The sequence below is a fragment of the Tiliqua scincoides genome, chromosome 2 (assembly GCF_035046505.1).
Source record: "Tiliqua scincoides isolate rTilSci1 chromosome 2, rTilSci1.hap2, whole genome shotgun sequence".
Lineage (NCBI taxonomy): Eukaryota > Metazoa > Chordata > Lepidosauria > Squamata > Scincidae > Tiliqua > Tiliqua scincoides.
In genome coordinates, this window is record NC_089822.1 from 253,470,481 (window position 1) to 253,492,189 (window position 21,709).

At 48.0% G+C, this 21,709-nt stretch overlaps 1 protein-coding gene across 2 annotated transcripts; it reads right to left on the reverse strand.

Annotated features, from left to right (window-relative positions):
* Positions 1–1,358: 1,358 nt before the first annotated feature.
* MDC1 (mediator of DNA damage checkpoint 1) lies at positions 1,359–21,341 on the reverse strand. 2 transcript variants are annotated; one of them, XM_066618248.1, is made up of 14 exons: positions 21,291–21,341; positions 20,945–21,084; positions 16,833–17,309; positions 16,490–16,583; positions 13,400–15,177; positions 12,728–12,823; positions 10,408–10,917; positions 8,237–8,304; positions 7,547–8,113; positions 6,134–6,268; positions 4,901–5,083; positions 3,279–3,407; positions 2,135–2,245; positions 1,359–1,683 (listed from the first exon to the last, which is right to left on the reverse strand). In XM_066618248.1, exons 2-14 carry the CDS (start codon positions 21,081–21,083, stop codon positions 1,432–1,434), a joined length of 4,539 nt encoding a protein of 1,512 aa, XP_066474345.1. In that variant the 5' UTR covers position 21,084; positions 21,291–21,341; the 3' UTR covers positions 1,359–1,431. The 2 variants fall into 2 exon arrangements, with proteins under 2 accessions (XP_066474345.1, XP_066474346.1); XM_066618249.1 differs by lacking the exons at positions 1,359–1,683; positions 2,135–2,245 and having other exon boundaries at positions 3,284–3,402.
* Positions 21,342–21,709: the final 368 nt, after the last annotated feature.

Sequence of the window (21,709 nt, forward strand, 5' to 3'; positions counted from 1 at the left end):
TCAAGAAGAGTGTTCATTCTCACAAGCGTAGCCACAAGAGGCAACACACAGGATAGGTGACACACTTCCTGAATCATGTCTAGAATTGCAAATGCTAAGATTCTCCTTGTTATGCTGTATTCTCCTATATTCACCCCAACATAGCCTCCCTGCCAGTGGCCATTACTGATGTCTTCTCTGCAAACTTTGAGCCATTTTGGGACAGTGAACCATTTATGGAAGTCTTCTGTTATGTAAACTTGTTGTTGAAAAGCTGCGTACTGTATAGATCAGTGTTTCTCAATCTGTGGGTCATGAGCCAATTTCAGGTGGGTCCCCATTCACGTCAATATTTTATTTTTGATGCTATATAACTACATTTGGGGAAATGTTATAGATCTATACTTTTAACAAGCAACTATGTATATGCTTTTAACAATGACAGTAAACGGGACTTACTCTTGAGTAAGTGTGGGTAGGATTGTAGCCGAGGATTGTTAAAAATTTTCCTGCTTGATGACATCACTTCCAGTGGGTCCTGACAGATTTTCATTTGAAAAAGTGGGGCCTGGTGCTAAAAGTGTGAGAACCACTGGTATAGATAATTTCTGGTCCCAAGAACCTACATTTTCCATGACACAAACTCTCCTACATGCAGAGTGTTGGAGTTCTTGAAGTGCTCCCTTTTTATGAAGCATTTTCTCAGTTGCTGTTACCACTTTTGGACACTGGTTGGTGCTCTTTGTCCAGAAGCTTGAATGTGTATTTTGTCTGACATGTACATTTCTAAGTCTCCTCAACCTGTAGATTGAAGCAGATTCTCTCCTCAACCTGTAGATTGAAGTAGATTCTTCAAAGTAGATTCTTGTTTAAGAATCGTTTTGTTTTAGGGGATAGCTTAAGGGATTTTAGTTGCACATGATCACCATAGTGAAATTGGCATTGGAAAGAAGTCTTAAATATGCATACCTCAGAGTACAACAGAGAAGATGTGCTGGGAGATATCTCCTTTTCCTCACATCCTATGCCTATTAGAGCAAGAGTGAATGCAGTTTGGATAGGGAAAATGGCCTGAGGGGAAGGCATAACAGCAGGCACAAATTGCTGTTTCAATTTGAAACATGCACAATTTGAACAGCATGCACAAATTGCTGTTCAATTTGGGGGGGGGGGAGGTTTGTACCTCCCCCCCAACTCTGACAATTGCATTACACTTAGAAAAACAAACAAAAGAAGCTGTGTTGAGACTGATCATATTTCCCTGTGCCTTTCTAGTTTGACCCTTATTTGAATGCAGAAACAAGGGTGTTGATAGACTGCATAGATCCCTCCTTTCCCAATACCCTGTTCACAAGGAAGCAATTGTTTTCATACACAGAGTTTATTGACAGTCAATAAAAAGGTATTTACAATTTAAGGCAGTGTCTCCATGATAGCGGCCATGTTTCAGCATCAGCGCCGTCTCTTTGCTGTGCTGGGAGGGGCTGGAGCTGGGGGCACAGTGGCCCTCCTCTTGCTGGTCCTGGTGGCAGAAGAAGCAGGACTGGCAACGGAAGGTGAGTCCAGGAGATGGGCATCCATGTCTACCTTCTGCTGCAATATGCCCGTCAAGATGAACTCTGAATTGGCAATGGGGAGCTGGGCATTCTGGGCTGCTCTGCAGCGGGGCAGGTCCTCAGGACAAGAGATGACAATGCGTTTGTCCTAAAAGGGTTCAATGTATAGTCAGATCACACCTCAGCATTCAGGCATGCTTCCTTCCAGGGCCTTTAGAACATAAGAAGAGCCCTGCTGGATCAGGCCAAAGGTCCATCTAAGCTTCCTGTATCTCACAGAGGCCCACCAGATGCCTCAGGGAGCACACAAGACAGGGAACACAAAGGACCTGCATCCTGGTGCCACTCCCTTGCATCTGGCATTCTGAGGTAGCCTACTTCTAGAACCAGGAGGCTGCATTTACCCATCATGACATGTACACTGTGATGGACTTTTCTTCTAGAAATCTGTCCAATCTCCTTTTTTAAAGGCATGCAGGCCAGGTGTCATCACCACATCCTGTGGCAAGGAGTTCCACGCACTAATTACATTATGTCATTAATTATAGAGTGGGGCTGTGGGCACAGGGTTCCTGCAAAACATTGCACCTCCTGCTTACCTTGTACGCTCGAGGCATTCGGGGTAAGAAGGTCCCCCCGCTGCATTTTACAATATCCCTCATGTGCTCAGGCTCTGGCTTGACATTTGGGGTCACATGGATCTCATAGCCCTAGAAGACAGAGACATGTACGTGGTATGACTGAGCAGAAAGGAGGGGGAAGAGACAGGAAGCCAAATCTGAACATGAACGTATCTCACAAGGATGGACTACTGGTGGACCATGTCCAGATCTGCACCTCCAGCACATACATCACGAAGTGCAATGCACCACTACATAGAGGACAGCAGTGTGTGCATGTGAAGTCCTATCACATTATGAACCACACCACTGCTGTTGCCATAGTATTTGCTTAACCATGAAATATTGCCCGACACAGGTCTCTCTCAGCTCAGTGTCCATTTTCACACCCTATCTGATGTGCTGGCCCTCCATGAAGCCCTAAATAGTCTGGGACAAGAATACTGAAAGACTATTTGCTCTCAACCACGCAAGTCTTTGACAGAGGCCCTGCATGCATCTCCCACGAGGAGCAGAAGTGCAACTCTTGGGAAATAGTGCAGGGCCTTCTCAGCTGTAGTGCCCAAACTGCATTCAGAAGGCTCATTCAGCTCCCCTCTCTGTTTGCATGCAGAAACCTGGGCCAAACCATTTAGTTCTACACTCTATCTTGGGCATAAACAGCAAATGAAATGTGCCCCCCTCATTCTTTTGTTGGCTTTTTTTAGTTGGCCATCACCTTTTTGTGTGTGTTAGTGTTAGTTTTAATTTTATATTGTTCTGTATTTTCAATTGATGTTTGTTAGTTGCCTTGGGGTCCAACAGGTGAGACTGAAGACAGGGAGATAAATGTTCTAATACTTTAACAATATCAGCAATTTCAGCAGGAGGAAACACACAAAACCAAAGACCTCACAGCAGAGACTTTCTATTATAAGCATGCAGGCTAGGGTTGCCAATTGTGTTTCCAGCAGGGTTCCTATGCCTTTAAACAGCCATGTGACATTCAATAGGTGCAGCTTTTCCCCATCACCACAGCTGTAGTGTTGATGAAGTGGCCTACGTGAATTTCTCCTGACACATACACCTGGCTCAGGAGATCCATGGGAACCAGGTGTAAGGAAATGCTAGTTTACAGCCTCACCTGGAGCAGGCCTCCTGTTTGTCTTGCTCTCTGCAGTGACTCTGTGAGGCTGAACTGGAAGTTCTTCTCCTGCTCAGGGTCACAAATGAGGAAGTTGTTTGGTGCCAGGAAGAAGGAGTTGCGCCTACTCTGTGGAGAGAGTGGGGGGACGACAACAGGAAAGAGCTTAGCAAAGAGGCAGTAAAATGCTGTGATAAGACCACCCCCCTCCCATTAATCTAAGCTCCCAAATAAGAGACACAAAGGAGTGGCCTTAACAATGAGTCAGATCCCTGGTCCATCCATCTCAGCATTGCCTGCTCTGACTGGCAGTGGTCCCCCAAAGGAAAGCTCTTGTTGAAGAGATTCCTTAAAAGGAATTTCCATGACTGACCTGGTACATGCAAAATCTATACTCCCCTACCAGACTATAGGCCCTTCTCTGTCCAATAGTATCTCCCTTCTGAGCTTCTAGACCTATTGCCTCTAAAACGTGTGACTTCACAACCTCGCTGCTCCCTTAGTTACCCACAAAGATGCATAGGTGCACATATGTGTGTGTATGTATGTATGTGTCCAAATGGATGCTCTTCTCATCCTCAGGTTCTACATGCCTCGCACTAGAAATGGGACCAACTCAAACTCTGTGGGCCATTTCTAGTGCTCATCTGGCTCTGAGAAATTTTAATCAATGTGTGGCATATATTTTGCCTCATCTTCCCTTGTGAAGAAAAAAAATGGTTTTCAAAAATTGCGAGAGAGCCACGTTTTAAATAAGTACTTAGTGGACAGTATCAGGGACGCGCAGTGCAGAGGTGGCACACCAAGCAGAACAGACACATTGGTGTCCTCCAAAAATCACTGCAGCCAGTCTAACCTGATGATCACGCACATGTCTGGCCCACTTGCACCCATGTAAGCGGGCAGAACACAGGCACAATCACCGGGTTAGGTTGTGGCTATTTTCGGAGGATGCCAGTGGGGTGGTTCTGTTTCACCTGTCGTCCCCTCACCACACATCCCTGGATAGCAGAACCCATACTTGTGGGTGGTGCCAGCACTGCTACACAGCTGCATTTCCAAAGCTACTGGTTGTTTTATCTGCACTACAAATTAGATGCACACATCACACTTGTAACCCAACAGGAAAGAACCACACGCCTTATGGAGGAGCCCATCCTCTGGGTTTCTCAAAGAATCAACATTTGAAATGCGATTCACAACTGGAAGGAGGCAGTGAACAGACGCAGCAGGCAGCCTCTTCCAAAAAGGCAGGTAAATTCAGTTTTGGGAACAATTCCATTGCACCCAATGCGCAGGTGTGACAAAATTCCTTGCTCCCGGCATAAGCTGAAGAAGAAGAGGTTAGGCCAGAGGACTGACACCTATAGAGAGATATCTAGCAGTTCTGGGAATGGATATTAGGGATTCACAGACACCTTAATGCATCCAATTATCACACTGGTGTGGGCATTACTGCCACAGGGGCCAACCAGCCATGGAAGGGTCGGATTCAGTAGTTATACTTACTTCAGTCTCCTGTACTGCTGTTTGGGAAACAGAAACCCTCCCCAATGAAGAAGGTAGACAGAGGCCAGTTCTGCCAAAGAGCATCATGGGAGACAGCAGGGAAAGTTGCTCACCTTCTCCAGCCAGTCAAGGGTAACAATGGGGATGCCCCGAGCCAGGGCACACAAGAACTTGACAGTGCGCCGTACACGGTCCGTCACCAAGTGGGTGCAGTCGAAGACAGATTCTGCCAAGGAACCTCCTAACTCAGTTATCACATGTTCCCCCTCCTCGTCAATCACCCCTGTGAACAGCACCTAGGAGGGGAGGGGGAAAGGAAGTAATTTAGGAAATACATCAGACCTTCAGGACACAGCCATTGGCTATCAGTTTTAAGCCAGAGAATCTCAAATGTTACGAATCGCACATGCACACATGTCTGGCAGTGTTCCCTGTAGTTTTCAGAGAGATTGCACAGAGGCATGGGAGCAGCTCCAGAGCACTCCATGTTGATGTCACTGTCTTCAGTGAGCTCCAGAGTCCTCTGATGGAAGCTGTGTGGGGCTCCAGGTCCACACATGTGGCTGTGCAGCTTAGAGGGAAAGTTTATGTTCGGACTGCCTTAACACGTGTCCTTCTTCCACAACACAGGAGAGTTTACACAGCCTTTCATGTAGAGTTGTAAAAAGCCTCCTGCAGCACATGAAGCTCTGTGAATTGAGGTCCTAGTCAAACACTGACATTAGAGGAGAACACAAAATATTTTGAACCTCCCCTGAAAATGACATGCAGGATGCTATAACTGAGCAACACATCAGTGCTTCGGACCATGCTTCTCCCATCAGATTGAAACATGGAGGCAGCGAGGATGCCATCACCCCAATGCATCCAGTGTGCATCAAGGAGGGCCCTTTGCCGGGGGCGGGGGGGGTTCAATGCACTCAGGCTGTGACTGGTGAGAGAAGGAAGATTCCACCTCCTTCAAAATCCTTCCCTTCATTGAGGCTTCACACACATACGCACATAAGCTTAAGGTGTCCTCACCCTCCCTAAGGGGGCAGGCTGACCCACAGTTTGAGAACCACCTTCCTGAACCCCTTCCTGCACATTGCCAACATGGTCTCAGCGGAACTGACAAGTTCAAGCCTAGCTCCACAGGCCGTCAAGGCTGGACATCTGCTGGGGCCCCAAGACAGACAAGGGGCCACTCACCTTAAAAGCACCACCATCCTCAAAGGCAATGCAAGAGAATTCCATTTCTACACTTGACATCTTCCCCACTGAAAGTGTCTTGCACTTGATTTTAAAGTCACTGCCACTAGTATTTTACTGCTACTTTGTCATTTTGCACCAAACAGGCACAGTACCTTTGCCACAGGAGTGCTGGAGGCTGATGAAATCCTGGAGCGGTTCCGGGGCTGGGCTCTTGTCTCCACTGGTTTGCTTTCTGTGCTCTGACGCCGTGACCTCCTTCTTGAGGATGAAGTTGGCTCTGCTGGTTCCTGGGGGAAAGGGTGACAATGAAAAGATGCACTCAGTGGCATCAAGGTCTGAAAGACTCCCAGCAAGACACTCACCTTCTGACTGCCAAGACCCTCCCTCAAATCAGACAACAATTTTGGGTCTAATTCTGGGTCTCACTTTCCTGCCTATAGACAGCTAATGCCTGGCTCCAAACCCCTGCCCAAAGTTTTACCTACACACTGCAAAGCTCTACACCAGCAACTTTCAAAGTTTTTCTTCTCATGGCACACTATGGTTTTCTCTATGGTCTTTGCCTCCTCTGATGTCACTTCACAGAGTCCTGAAGACTCTTCTGGGTTCTGCAGCTCTGTATTTAGGGCAACCATCTGTAGTAAATTGTCTGTCCCTCTTCCTTGGTGGAGGAAGAAACAGAGCCGCAGCCCTAGAAACAGAGCAGCAGAACCCTAAAGAGCTTTTCAGACATTTCCAATGCTGCGCTCCAAACTCCCATGACACACCTGCAAACCTGCCATGGCACACCAGTTGAAAATTGCTAATCTACACCAAGCCAGCAGGCTCCACAAGAGTGAGTGCAAGAGTGCAAGAGCAGTGCCCTTTTTGTCAAACTGGATGGGCTGGGACTTCAACAGGAGAGCAATTTTCATGTAATAAGGTATTGCTCAGATTCTGAGCCCCATTCAGTCGACAGCTCTTTCCTTCAAACAATGATTGAGAAGGGGCAAGACAGCGTCCCTATGAAATTCAGCCATGAAATAAGCTGCCTAAAGAGACTGTGCAACTGCCACCTTGCAGGTCCTCAAGCAACAGTTTACCCAACACTTCTTTGCTAAGTGCTCAAAAGACCAGTCCTTGCAACAGGCCCATAACATTACAGGTCAGCAACGTTACCCTCGCATACACATAGGTCACTGAAGCCAACAGATCTTGGCTTGCTCAAGGTCACCCTGTTCTGGGCTCTCAGCTGGAACAGCACCACCACCGACCACATCAGACAGTAGTGCCTGGGACCAGTGAACCAGGAGCAGCACTATCCCATCTGACAATTAACGATTTTCTTACTCGGTGTATCACAGTTCCTCATACTCATTCAAGTCTTCGCTACTGCAGCGATTCTCAAATGGTGGGTCCGGGATCCCTAGTGGGCCTTGATCCAATTTTGGATGGTTAGTGAACTGACAGGGGAGATTAGGCTAAGTGTATCAAGGGTTAAACAAGTTGCTACTTGGGAGCAGGAGCACTGCTGCCTGCAGGGCCACTAAAATGTTTGCGAACCTATGCACTACTGGGTTACCTACCCGCCTGGGCTTTGCAGCTTCCCCAGAATCCTTTCGGCTTGGTGTTGTTGCTGAGGAGCCGCCTGACCGCCTGCTGGCCCGGGTCCGAGGGAGTTCTGGTTGTTTTTCCACAAGCTCAGCTGCTGTCCTCCGTTGCCCCCGCCTCGTTGGCCCCCTGGTCCCTGGGCTGTCTACAGCCACCTCCGTTTCTTCCTTAGGTCCACTGTCAGCACTGGATTCTGGCTGCAAACCCCTGGCTCGACTCCGACACGCAACAACTGTCAGTTCCCCATTCCGAGGCTTCTTGTTGGGGCTCAGGTCCTCCCCCTCAGGCTGCTCCATCTTCTTCTCTGGCTCCCCCATGTACTGTGTTGGATCGCCGAGCTGTCGCAGCCCCCTGCGTCTAGTGAGATGTGCAACTGCCTTACGGGACACGTCTGTGTTGGCACCTTCCACGTGGCCACGGCGGCTGCTTCGTCTTTCTGGAACAGCTGGGGAAACAGCAGCAGAAGAGGACCGGAGACTGCGCCGCCGTGCAGGGACAGAGGCCACAGGTTCAGAGGGCTCTTCTGTGGAATGCTCTGGTGGCTGTGAACACAAGAGCAATAGGCTTACTGGGCTGGCACAAGGAAGACTCATATGTTCCCACCAGAAGCAGAGGGTGACAGCAACCTCTATTCATGAAGGGCAAAAGGCCAATCCCACACTGACCTGCTCTGCATTCCCTGCACCTCCTGCAGGCGTTGAGCTCCTTTCTTTAGATCCACTATCGATGTCACCTAAAAGAAGGAAACAGTGAATGCAGATCTGATTTCAGCCACTAGGACGCAATGCAGAACTGTGGGACACAAGTGCTCCTTCCCCATAAAGGAGCTTAGTTCTAGAACTCCATATATACTATTGCACAGAACTAGCCAGAGAAATTCTAGTGGACTCTCAGTATCCATGGGGATTCATTCCAGGACCCCCTGTGGATACCAAAATCTTCGGATAATTAAATCCATGGGGGAGGAGGGACTGGCACAGTGCTGCAATAACTTACTTGGGGGCTGTGCCTGGCCCTCTAGAGGTCATGAGCAGCCTCCCTGCACCTCAGAACACCTCCTGGACACATCCAGAAGCCACTTCCGGTCCTGTCCAGGAGGTCCTCCAAGGGCCTCCAGCCACAGGCTCGGCATCCACAGATACTGAAATCTGCAGATAAGGAAGGCCCACTGTATTAGTTACATTTCGGTCCTGCCTTTCTTCCAAGAAGGTCAGGGCAGAATACAGCTCTGCCCGTTCCCCATTTTATTCTCACAACTCTTTGAGACAGATCATTTCAACAGACAACAACTGGTCCCGAGTACCCAGTGAGCTTTGTGGTTGAATGAAGGTCTGGACTTGTGCCACTCCATTCCTAGTCAAACAATTGCACCGTGTTAGCTCTCAAAGAGCAAAAACAGCCATGACAGGCCATCCTGGCACACTTCCTCCCTGCCTGCCTCTTGAAAGAAACTTTCGGAGGTGCCATGTGTGTGTGTGCGCATCAGCTGACTTTTGCCTCATGTTTACTCCTCAGTTTGGGATTTCCCTTCTTGACTTCTGTTGCTTATTCTCAGTGCACCACTGTCTCTCAGTGAAGTACTTTATTCTGAAAGGCTTACAGTTTCATTCTGGGTCCTCAATGACCCTGAGGATCTACAGAGATGGGACAATTTAGCCCTTGAACCACATCCTCTTATCTTCGATCCACAGACATTTAAAAAAAAAAATCACTGAAAACCAACCCTGTCTTATCTCTATAGCTCAACCAATTCATCTACATAGCCCCCCTCTAGGCTCCATTTCTTGGTCATACTAGAGGGGGGCTGAACCTTGGAGACTGTGATTGAAATTAAGGTTAGCAAAATGGCTGTCCATTTGACAGATGGTATATGAGAGGAAAAAGCCTGTAAGCTGCAAGGACCCAGGGTAGCATGTACAACATGCTGCAGGAATCCCTATATGTATGTTTATTTTGCTTATTTTCACCTTTTCATAGCACCCTTCCTCCAGTGAGCTCAGGGTGGTGTATATGGTTCTTTCCCTTCCTTTGTCCTTGCAACAACCCTGTGAAGTAGGTTAGGAGAGAGAGAGTTAACAGCCCAAGGTCACCTAGGAAGCTTCATGGCTGACTGGATTTGAACCTGAATCCTTCAGGTTTAAGTTCAACACCATAACCACTACTGCACCCTGGCTGTCACGTGCATGTACTTTGAGGGGTAGAGGTCAGGTTTTGTTTTGTCCCCAACTGTACCCCCAAGAGCAATGTGTCATCTTTTCCCACTGGAGTTAAATAGCAACCATTTCTTTATATGGGGAAAAAGGAAAGGGTGCATTCAGGGACACCACTGGGGTGCAAGCTAAACCTGGTCCCCACCACTGGCGACACTAGCCAATGAGAATGAAGAGAAATCCTATTTCCACAACTGCATCCTAGAAATTGTTTCCCAAACATGCTAGAATTTGGGAGGGTGGGATGCGATATTGGCTGCTGGCTTTTAGATTACAGCACTTTCAGCTGGAGCCAGATGGCAGCATCCTGAGTCTGCACTGGTTATGCAGCGGAAGAGTCAGGAAGCTGCCAGCTGGCTCCAGGAAGCAGGAAAACCCAGATCTCCAGGAAAACAATATGGTCTGCAATTGAGCAGATTGTACACACAGATCCCACCATAATCTGCAGTTGGAGCGTGCCAGCCCTGCATGCTGTGCATGAAGTGAAGGGGAGCAGACAGGTTTCCTAGGTGGGTGAGCATATTATGCCCCTCTCCATGCATCTCAAGGCCACAAACCTACACACACATGGCAGTTCCTGTTCTACAAGAAAGCATTCCACAGCCCCAAGAAATCCTCCTGCTCACCGGCCCTTCTCTGTGCCTGAGAATGCTCTGCAGGGCTTCCAGCATCAGAGGCTGCCACACACAACTGTTCCTGGCTCCTGACGACCTCCTCCGCCTCTTGCAGCACTGAGGGATGGTTGCCATCTGCAGAAGGAACTGGCAGCGAACCAACAGGCTGTATTTCTTCTTTCTCCTCGGACTTCTCTGCAGCAGTACCACCCGCTGGCTGTGAGACAGACTTGGAAGAACAGGGCAAGCCTATGGAGTAGAGCTGAGTGCTGCTTTCAGAAAGGCAGTCTGCCTGCCGCGCCCTAGAGGCCAAGACAGGAAATGCAGCTTGGGTTGGCTGCTCAGAGAGCTCGCCCCCTTCAGGCGGATGCTGGAAGAACAGTTCTGTCTCTTCCTCCTCAGCGACAAAGGCTTGCGTGGGCTCTTCCGAGAGCAGCCCAGGCCCCTTACAGAATGCCTGAGTTGCTTCTAGCATGTAGTCATCTGGATCTGAGTCGTCATCTTTCAAGGGAGAGCTGCAGGCTGTGTTGAGAGAAGACAGAGGGTGAATCCCAGCAGGAATGGCTCACTTTTGCCCCCAGCTTGGGAAAAGCAACTGGATCTTACTCTTTTTAACAACACATGAAGGTTTGATTATCTGTTGTTGGAATCCCATTTTAACCACATTTCTGTCCAGCCTGCAGGTGTACACATTTGATCTCTGTTGCATATATGCAACTTTGGGCAGAAATGGCTTAATCTATGCTGTAAGATGGCCATTTTTATTGTATGATTTACACTGACATTGGAAAGCAAGGATATTTCTCCCCTGCTTACTAAAATGCTTTTGCAATTCACATAAAATGCTTAAAAGGACTGGACAAAACCTGTCAGTCAAGTACTAGCTTTCCCATACACCCTTTTCCCAGGGCTGTTTTGCAGTAAGGAGGCCCAGTGATAGTCCGGGGACAGAGGGAAACAAAAGCAGAGCCACCAGATCATCAATACAGAGAGTATATCTAAATATTATTCAAATGTATTGGACAATGTTTTATCCAAAGTATTTATGTACTACCCTTCAAATCAACAATTTCCTGGGCAGAATAGAACAAAACATTGCATTCACAATGCCTGGTGCCCATCAGCCATCAACTCAAGAAAGATGTGACCCAGTGTGCCAACACTGGTGATGACATTGGGCCTCCAGGTCCACTACAGTGGGCCCTCCTTATCCAAGGGCTTGGTATCTGCAGATTTCAGTATCCGTGGAAGCTGAGCCCACAGCTGGAGGGCCTCAGAAGATCTCTTGGAAGTGACCAGAGGTCACTTCTGTTTCATGCCAGCAATTTCAAGTCACATCAGGGAATCCTTTGAGGCCCTCCAGCCGTAGATTTCATTATTTGTGGAATTTGGTATCCACGGGGGCTCCTTGAATGGATCCTCTGCAGATACAAAGGGCCCAATGTACATTGCCAACCACCATACAAATCAATAAACTCTGTCTGCTTGATACACTGAGGGGCTTTCAGAATCCATTTGGGCAAACACCCCAAATAATTCACTCTTTGAAACCCCAGGGGTCCTGGTAACCCAACCAAACATCCTCCCTTCCTTCTATTGACTAACTCTCATTCGGAAAGATCAAGGGCCTCAACTGAAAAACTTTTCCATGCCAGGCAATAGTGACAACACAGAGGCGGCAAGAGAGAGGCAGGGGGTGACAGAGGACCTAAGCCCCAAGCCCCACCTTTCAAAATACTCATGTTTCACCTGCTCATACGCATACTCCCCAATTCAAATGACACCACAAGCACACCTTTGCTATTGTGGGAAGCAGCAAAAAATGAGCAGTCATGCCAACAGAATGTGCCCAGATAGATTCCATGCAAGGGAAGAGAGATTCAAGAAGATCCCAAACCCACAGAGACTGCGCTGATTCCAGCTAATTCAAGAGCAGACCAGGGAATAACAGAATCTGCACAAGCAGGACAGTGAAAAAGACCGAGTTGTGCCCAACTCACTCTCAGCTGGTAACCCTCCCCACCCCCCAGTCTTAGCACTGCTTAATTTTTTCTTTCAGGACTATGCACAGCTGCTCCCTGGTATGGGAGTGCACATTGATCACAGCCCTATTGTTCCTCAGCAAGGCCACCCCCACCCACCTCCATCCATGACACTGGGACAGTTATAGTGCTACATAAGCAAAACTCCATTTTGTGAAGGTCCTAAAAGCTTCCCAGTGTGATGTGCACAAATCCACTCTTTTCCTAGAAACCCCAAAATCATGCTGGCTTTACCCCTCTGAATTATGCTCCTGTTGTATGGGACCCAGCAACCCTGCACAATTCCTTACCTAGTCCTGTGATCTCTCTAGCCTTTCCAGGCTTAGGAGAGGAAGTGATCGCAGGCAGGTAACACTGTGTTGCCTGAAAAACCAGGTCAGGATCATCTAAGGAAAGAAGACAGAGAACAAAAGTGAAACGAAGGCGAAATACAGAATCCACAAATCTTTAAATAAAACTGTTAATTCTAATTTTTCTTCTTTTTTCTTTCAGGGTATACAAGTCGACTTTGTGCATGAAATATTGGAATAATAATCTTCCCCAATATGTCTTGGTCAACCAAGGAAAAGTTTCTTGAAAGTTACTGGACCTTTGTAGGATTTAATAAAATTTTTATGGGTTCTGGTTTTTTGGGGTCACCCTGTAATATTTCCCAGCAAAGATTGCTTCCACATGACTGGTGAAGCATCTTAAGGGCACCTGGCTTTGGAAAGCCTTTGCATGATTCATCATGGTTGCACACATGCAGTTCCACTGTGGTTGCAGACTCATGCAACACCCCAGGTATTTTCCCACAGCAAGACAGATGACTCTAGAACCTGGTCTTATCCACATCTTGCTTGCCAAACCAGAGCCGGGGCTTGGGCTAAAGTGCCCATTTTAATAAAAGAACTCTCAGTGTGGGGTACAGAGAGAGCCAGCAAGAGATACACAGTCTGCCTCACTTTCCCTTTTACTCTCACCAGCAGCGTTGCTGTCGTCTCCTGCATGGGACCCATGTCCATCTGCATCTATATCTTCCTCTTCTTCGCAGGGTTCATGTTCTGCTGCTGAGCTTGCTGATTTCTTTCCATCTACCCAGGATCCCACAGGAACTAACTGAGTGTCTTGCTCTTCTATAGCTTTGCCTGGCAAAGGTGCAATCACTTCTTCCACATCTGTATAACTGTCTTGAGTCACAGTTGCCCTTTGGGTTGGTGAAATCACTTCCACATCTGTATCACTGCCCCCATCTCCACCAGGTCCAGGTGGCCCGTGGGTTGGAGAAACCACCTCCACATCTGTATCACTCCCTTCATCTCCACCAGGTTCAGGTGGTCTGTGGGTTGGAGAAACCACCTCCACATCTGTATCACTGCCCCCATCTCCACCAGGTCCAGGTAGCTTGTGGGTTGGAGAAACCACTTCCACATCTATATCACTGCTCTGATCTTGACCAGGTCCAGAGCTCTTCTGGGGTCCAGCATCTGGATCTTCAAGGGGGCTCTCTACATCTCTTTCTCTGGGCCCATTGCCTGCAATTCTGTGGCTTTCCTTCACCTCTGGGCTCTCCGAAGCCTCCTCCACATCTGTATCACTGTCAACAGAGAGCATGGGCAGGTATTGCTTTGGAGGTAGGGAGGCTGGATTCTCCACCACCGCAGGGTTTTCCAGGGGTTCCTTCACATCTAAACTGCTGGACTGTTCACTGGAGACTCCTTGACTGCTCTGGGCTTCAGTGCTGACATTCTTCATCTCTTGTGTACCACTGTCACCCCCTGAACCTGCAGCTAGGTTGTCATCACCCTGCAGCACAACCCCGTGGGGGGAGATCTCTTCACCATCCATACTACCATCTCTACAGCTTGTAGGACAGGAGCTGCAAGGACCATCACCACCTGGAGCCTCTAGCTCTGCATCCACCACTTCAACATCTGTGTCATCACTGCTATCTCTAGTAGCCTCATGGGCCTCCCGAGCACTCTCCAATTTGATTGATGCCTCTTCCACATCTGTGTCGCTGTCCTCATTTTCAGCAGACTGCTGGGACCACAAATGCCTACCTGGATTATTAACTGCCTCTTCTGCACTTGCGCTGCTGTCCCTTTTCTCATCAGGCTGATGACCTTTAGCATTGCCCCGCGTTTCTTCCGCACCTTTGTCACTGCCTTCATTTGGGGGACCCACCCCACAGCTTTCAGGAGATGCCGTGCCCAGATCCTCCCCTGCCCCCTCTACATCCATGTCATCTTCATTTTGGGCGGGCTGTTGGGGCTTCAGGCCTGCAACACTTGAACTCTCTGCTGCCTCCTCTACATCTGTGTCACTGCCAACATCAATTACAATTTGGTGGTCCTTCTTACAAGCAATATCTGGATTTGCCACCACAGGTTCTTCAGAGTCAGTGTCGCTGCCCACCTCCAGGGAAAGGCCATCTTTTGCTAGGTTCCTGGACCCTGGCATTTCAGAAGAACTAACCGTTCCCTTCTCATCCTCCACATCTGTATCGCTGTCTAGGTGGAAGTCTATGAGGGAAGGATGTGTTGGAGTTTCCTCCTCTTTAGCTGCTGGTTCTTCAGAGTGTGGAGTGGCTTTTGGTTCAGTCTTCATAGTTTTGGGTTGTGCAGGATGACCATCTTGGTTTGAAGGAGTAACCGCACCATTCTCCAAATGGCCCCGATCAGCAATGTGGCTCTCAAACGACAGGCGCAGGGAAGGGTCAGATGGGGAACTGCCTGAGGGCTCCCCACTTTCCTCATCGCTGTGGAAGATAAACCACAATGTTTAAGCCTTCACCAAATCACTAGCTCTCTCTACCCTAGCAGCCAGGGCTGTCAGTTAAAGAAACCCCAGTTATCTAAATGAGTTTAATCAACTCAATCTGCATAATCTTCCATATGACTAACAAAAATTTTTGCAGGAAAAACACATTTTTGTTTGTATATGTCACAGCAGACTATACACAGAAAGACTATAACATAGTATAGCAGCAGACTATACACATAGTATAGCACAGCAGACTATACACAGAAAGACTATACCATAGTCTTTCGAGACTGAAGGTTGCCAACTAACATGTCACAGCAGGCACCATTGTCAAAGGATTCATTCCAGTTTAAGGGTGAAGGAGGAATGCCTCTAATTACAGTAACTAAGAATGTACATGTAACAGAATCAGGGCCCAACCCTATCCAATTTTCCTGTGTCCATGCAGCCACAATGCAGCCCCATGGTAGGCAAAGAAGGGTTCCCTTACCTTGAGGAGGCCTCTGACTGCTCCCTCCAGCACAGAATACAGCACATGCCACATTTGCACAGCTGCATCAGTGCTAGAAAGCTGGAAAGGATTGGGCTCTTAAATGCTTATGCTTCCCATATTTACTCCTGCCTCCTTCTTTTTCTCCTTTCTGTTGTCTCCATTGTGTCAATATGTAAATTGTAAGCTCCCTGGGGCAAGAACCTAACTTTTCACTCTGCATAAACAATCACACATATTGACTGTACTATATTAATTTAAAAAAAACTGCAAGTGGCAGGCATGAAGCTCTTCTACTAAAAATAATTAACACCTTTAAAAAAACATGTTACCCAATTAACTGAAGCTGCTTCTTGTGGATAAGAAAATTTTTAAATGGGTGATTTTAAGAAATGAATTGACTAGTAATCTCTAGAGCAGCCATTTTCAACCACTGTGCCATGGCCCCCAGGTGTGGTCCCCAGGGAATTTGGGAGAAGGTCATTTATCAATAGGACCATTGGGGGATGTGAGCCCCCATTGACAGCACAGTGTGCCTTGTCAATTGTCAAAAAGCTGATGGTGTGCCTTGACCAGTGCCTTGCCAGTGTGCCACAAGATGAAAAAGGTTGACAATCACTGCTCTAGAGGCACAACGTTATTGCAAGTTGCAAAGGTAGCTGACATGCTCTCCTACACCCCATCACATGAAGACCATCCATGCAATTAGAATGCCTGAACAGAGCTATACACATTCCTTTTTGTGCCCCCAGAAAAAGATGTAGTCCAAGTTTTTAACCCGTGTACCTATACAAGTAGCTGGGGGGGGGGAACGTACCTTTCTGGCACCACTGTAGCAGAGGGAGAAAAGAACTTGGAGGCAGCCGAATTGGAGTCTCCTCTGGTGCTATCCTTGATGGAGGAATCTGATCCTATTGGTAAAGACAGGTTTAAGAAGGAGGCAGACATGTGGAGTCTCCACCACCAGCCAGTATCTTATTCATTGCACGGGGCCATTGCCCTTTGGCAGGGTATGAGCTTTATGTCTGTAAATTCTTGGGTTGAAGCCACAGCACCTCTGGTTAAAGAATCCCTGGAAGTTGAGTGTCAGCCCAAGAGCCAGGCATGTAAGAGCAAGAGGCCCAAATATGAACAGCAATTATTTTACAACCCCCACTTACCATCAGGCCCAGAGAGATGTAGGATCCTGCTTGCCCCATTTACCGGTTCCTCCTCTTCCTCCTCCTTGTCAGAATCCTGCACCAAGATCCCTCCAAAGCCCATCCTCCTCCTCCCTGGTGCAGGTGTCTCCTCAATCGCCAAGGTGCTGGCCTCCTCTTTTGCCTGGGTTGGCGGTACCTCCATGGAATCATTGGGGGACTCAGAGTCACCTCCTGGGACCAGCATGAAGTACTGGCAGCCCACATCCCCAAAGAGCAAGGCATCTCCATCCTGAAGGCTATATCGAACTTGCGGGATCAACACCGCACGTTGGCGCCGCGTACGGTTCAGGCTGCCCTGATCATACAGAAGATGAGGCCCATCCGGGGAAGGGACTTCAATCACAGCATGAACTTTAGAAACAGAAGCCATGGGCAAACAGATCTGGCAGCTTTCCAAGCGACCAATGACATTCTCCCCAGGGTAAATCCAGAAATCTGGAGGGAAGGAAGAAATTATGAGAAATCCCTTCTTTCCAAACTTCCATGAAGATCAGGCCTATTTACACAAATAAACATAATTAATCCAAGATAAGCACACCTGATTTGTTTACATAACCAAGGATGACTCAGAGGCTCAAGTGTGCTGAAAGCAAGCTGACAGCCCCTGGCAAGAACAGGAGTGCTCAAGTCTCCTGTGTTTTATGCCAAGACAAGTGATCTTGTAAGTCAGGGATGGTCAAACCTGTGTTTGTCTGTGATAGTCTGTGGAGTATCTCTGATCCCAAAAGCAAGTTAGCTTGACCCCACAGAATTTCCATCAAGATATGGAAGAAGATTTTACAGCCAGCTGCATACATAAAGAAAAATATTGCCAAGACAAGTACATGAAGCTGCTTATAAGGAGTCAATCTCGCTTCGTATTGTCCACACTGACTGTCAGTGGGGACAGTCAGGGGTCTTTTCCCAGGCCTGCCTTGAGTTGCTGTCAGGAATTTACACTGGGACCTTCAGCATGTAAAGCATGTGCTTGACATCTGAGCTACAGCTCTCCACATGATAAGAAACAGAAACATTAACAGAGATTTTAGTGTTACCTGTTTTGACCTTTGTGAACAACATGCATATGCCCCTTTTGTACATAGCATTAACAGTGAAACCAGTACTGTTAAATGGTGTTGGCTCCATCATGCAGCCTGACAACTTGTTGAGAAATCTATTTCTACACCACACTTCCAGTACCCAGATCACTGTCCGGAGAATAAAGTACTCCTCTCCCCACAATGCCAAAGTTGGTCATCCTTTTTCAAGCCACAAAAAAATTATCATTTCTGGTGGATCATGGATGATTCACACCAGAGGTTCCCAAACTTTTTAACCCTGGAGCCACTTTTATAAATGACACTCTATCAGGGCCCACCTAGATTTACCAGACTTTTAAAAAAGGAGATCTAGAAAGAAATATTTATTTACTTAAGTAATAATAACCCAAAAAAGACCCTTAAACATTTACCTCCCTATAGCTACACATGCTTGCAAAATGCAGGAGCTGAGCTCTTTGCAGGGTGATTAGCAGCTATAGTATCTGATTTTTTAATAGCCTCAGGGCTTCAGGCAATTAGTTATCTGATCTTTCCATCACCCAGCAAAAATCAAGTCCCAACCCACAGTTTGGGAACCACAAATTAAGAGCCCAATCCTAAACATGTCTACTCAGAAGTAAGTCCCACTGCAGTCAATGGGGCTTACTCCCAGGAAAGTGTGGATAGGATTGGGCTGTTACACAGCTCCATAAGGAGACACAGCAAGCTGGAAATAGCCCAAAGAAGACAGCAAAGGCTAAGCAACTTATGCAAAAAAGTCATGTAGTCTAATCCAACATCTTATGCAGGTTCTCAACAATCAGTCCTACAGAGTGCAATGAGACTTACTCCCAGGTTAAATGAGCACAGGGTTTTCAGTCTTCATAATCTGAACTTGTTCATCTTATAAAGGGCCCCTTTCCTCCAGTCTCTCACTAGCTAATGTCTGATCTAACTTGACAGCAGTTTTAACACAGCTGCTTTTAATACCCGTTTTGCTAAGCACATTTATCCATATTGTGTCTGCGTTTTACACTGTTTAACCTTATAAGCTTAATTGCGCTACTAATATTTTATTATGAATGTTATTATTTCATATATTATGAGGTGCCATGGCACCACGCACAGGGCACTTCACAACAGGTTTGAGGACCAGTTTATGTCCAAACAGCTCACAATTTTAAGAATTGCGAATATGTTGGCATATTTAATGCTATGTTTTCCTTAAAAAGACTAACATTGTTGCCCACCTGGCATCTACAATTAGAATATGTTGTGTTTCACCAGGTATTTAATGCAGGGTACAGGTTTCCTCCATCTCCCTTTCAAGGGTCTGTAACCTTTGCTGTGTTTTTTGGTTTGTAGATCAGTTATTTTTACTATTGTTTATTTATCCACTGCAGTTAATATTTTTGTTGCCCAATCTGACTCTTGCATTTTAAACTGACCTGTTTTAAATCAGTGCCACCACCTTGAGGGGTCCCATTACAGTTGAAAGATGGGGCACAAACAGCTAGATAAATTACTGTATATATAGGTTGGCCCTCAGTATTAGTGGGGGATCCATTCCAGATCCCCCCAGACCAAACCCGCCAATATTGAGATCCGTGAGAGGGAGCACACAAAACACCTACAGATGCGCCTGGAAGTGTAATCGTACCTCGAGGTGCAGTGAGGAGGCCGTGCACAGCCTTCATGCACCTCAGAATCCCTCCCAGAGGCTTCTGAGAAGCACTTCCAGTTTTTCATCAAACTGAAAGTGTCTCTCAGGAGCCTCTGGGAGGCCTTCTGGGGAGGTTGCACAGGGCCTCCTCATGCCTCAGCGAACCTCCCAGGCGTGATCAGAGGGCTAAGGCCCTCCAGATGCGGGTCGGGACCCACAGTATGTCAAATCTGCGGGTCCCAAACTTGCAGATAAGGAGGGCCAACCTGTACTCATTTATTACTCACAGATCTATTACTCATATTACTCATGTACTCATAGATCAGGGGTGGGCAAACTTTCAACTTTAGGAATCCTGTACCTTTAAAAATTGTATAGAAGAAGGAATTTCAGCAGGTGCAGCTTTTCCTCGCACAGATGACAAGCTGCACCTGCTGAAATTCTCTCTCCTACGCAATTTTTAAAGGTCCAGGATCTCTAAAGTTGAAAGTTTGCCCACCCCTATCATAGACAAGTCAAGAGCTAGTTTTGAGCCAAAAATAACAAAATTTGTTATGTTCCATGGATATGAAGAGTGTAAAACTTCATGGAACTCTTTGAATTAGATCACTTTGTCCGATTTTACCTGACTGTCATCGCAGCCCAAAAGGAGCCTACCCTCCCACCCTCCCATTGCCCTTCCGTTCCCATCCGTCACCTGCCCTATAGCTGGCTCAAGGGGGAGTTCCCCTGTACTGCAGCTGGCCCCATGGCACGCAAAAGGCACTTGCCTCTGGCCCACTGAGCACCAAATGCTGCAGAAAACCTCCATGGCTAGCCACTTGGCTGACAGAAGCCTCCGTGGCAGTGCCCTGGCATGCTTTGTGCCATGCTGACTGATGCCAGCCCATCCATCTGCTGCTGTCAGGTCATTGTGGCTGGATCTGCTCCTGAGCCGTGAATGGGGGTCTTGAAGCATCCTTCTGGGAGGTCACATGGATAAGTCAACCCATGTTTTCAGGGTAAACTTTAAGACCAAAATTTCTAGGGTATATACACAGCTATACAGTAAATACCAGGGACGTACTGTGGGTGGGGTGGCAGGTGAGGCAGAGCCTCCCCACTGAAGTCCTTTGAAAAGCACCACCACCTGTAAGGTGCAGGGTGGGGAGGCAGGTGAGGCAGAGCCTCCCCACCAGAGTCCTTTGAAAAGCACCACCACCATGGAAAGTGCAGAAGCACTCAAGCGCAAGGGTTGTGAGTACTTGCGCACCTCCCAGGGCTGTGGCGCTTTTTGAAGGCCTCCATGGGGAGGCTCTGCCTCACCTGCCTCCCCACCCGTACCTGGTAAATACAATGAAGACAGGACCATCCAGGATAGGCGCTGTGAGGCACAAGGGCAGCCTTACCTTTCTCAGGGCCGTACTTGCTGCTTAGAAGGTGCAGGCGCCCCACAGGCTTGGTGGGCTCCCAGGCACCCCCAGCTCCATCAGAGGGGTCATCAGGGTCAGCCTCCCCATCCCAGTCCAGCAGCTGAGTCTGCTCCATCCTGAAACCACAAGAAACACAGTCATGGGCATGGCAGGAGGACCCCCCCCCAGCAGCTGCACCCCCCACCCACACTGTGACCCCACACTCTCCCCTCCAGCCCACTTTTGGGGGGCCTGGCCCTTTAAATCTCAATGTGCTTTCCCCCCCCCCCCTGCCCTAAACATACTTCCAGCACCTTAAACTCCAACTGGCGGGGACACTCACCTCCTTTCTGCTCCCGCCCCCCAGGAGCAGGCTCTGAGCAACCTCGCCTCAGTGCCCCGCCCCCTCAGGGGAGCCACTGTCATTGGTCGGTCCGGCTGCCAGCAAAGAGACTTTCTTTCCCCCATTGGGCGCTGGCCTTGCTCGCCGCTCTAGGAAAAGGAGCGGGACCATAGAGTAGAGAGGCGGGTGGCCATGTCTATGGTTTCGCGCTCTCTTTCCCCATAGAGCTAGGAAAGGGCAAGAGTTCGGTTGTCCTGCAAGGCAACCTGTCCTGGCTTCTGCCTTTTGTGGAGGGGCGTGGCTGGAAACTGGCTGCTGCTGCCGCCCAGTTGCTCCAGTCTTAACTCAGGCTCTCTATGTAAGTGTGTGTATAGGCATATATATCACATATATATGTGTGAGAGAGAATATACACACAC

Coding starts and splice junctions, on each gene's coding strand:
- MDC1 (XM_066618248.1), bottom strand. CDS start 21,083: ATGGAGCAGACTCAGCTGCTGGACTGGGATGGGGAGGCTGACCCTGAT. Junction 16,584..16,832: donor ACATCTCTCTGGGCCTGATG/GTAAGTGGGGGT, acceptor CTTTACCAATAG/GATCAGATTCCTCCATCAAG. Junction 1,684..2,134: donor GAATGCCTCGAGCGTACAAG/GTAAGCAGGAGG, acceptor GAACCCTTTTAG/GACAAACGCATTGTCATCTC.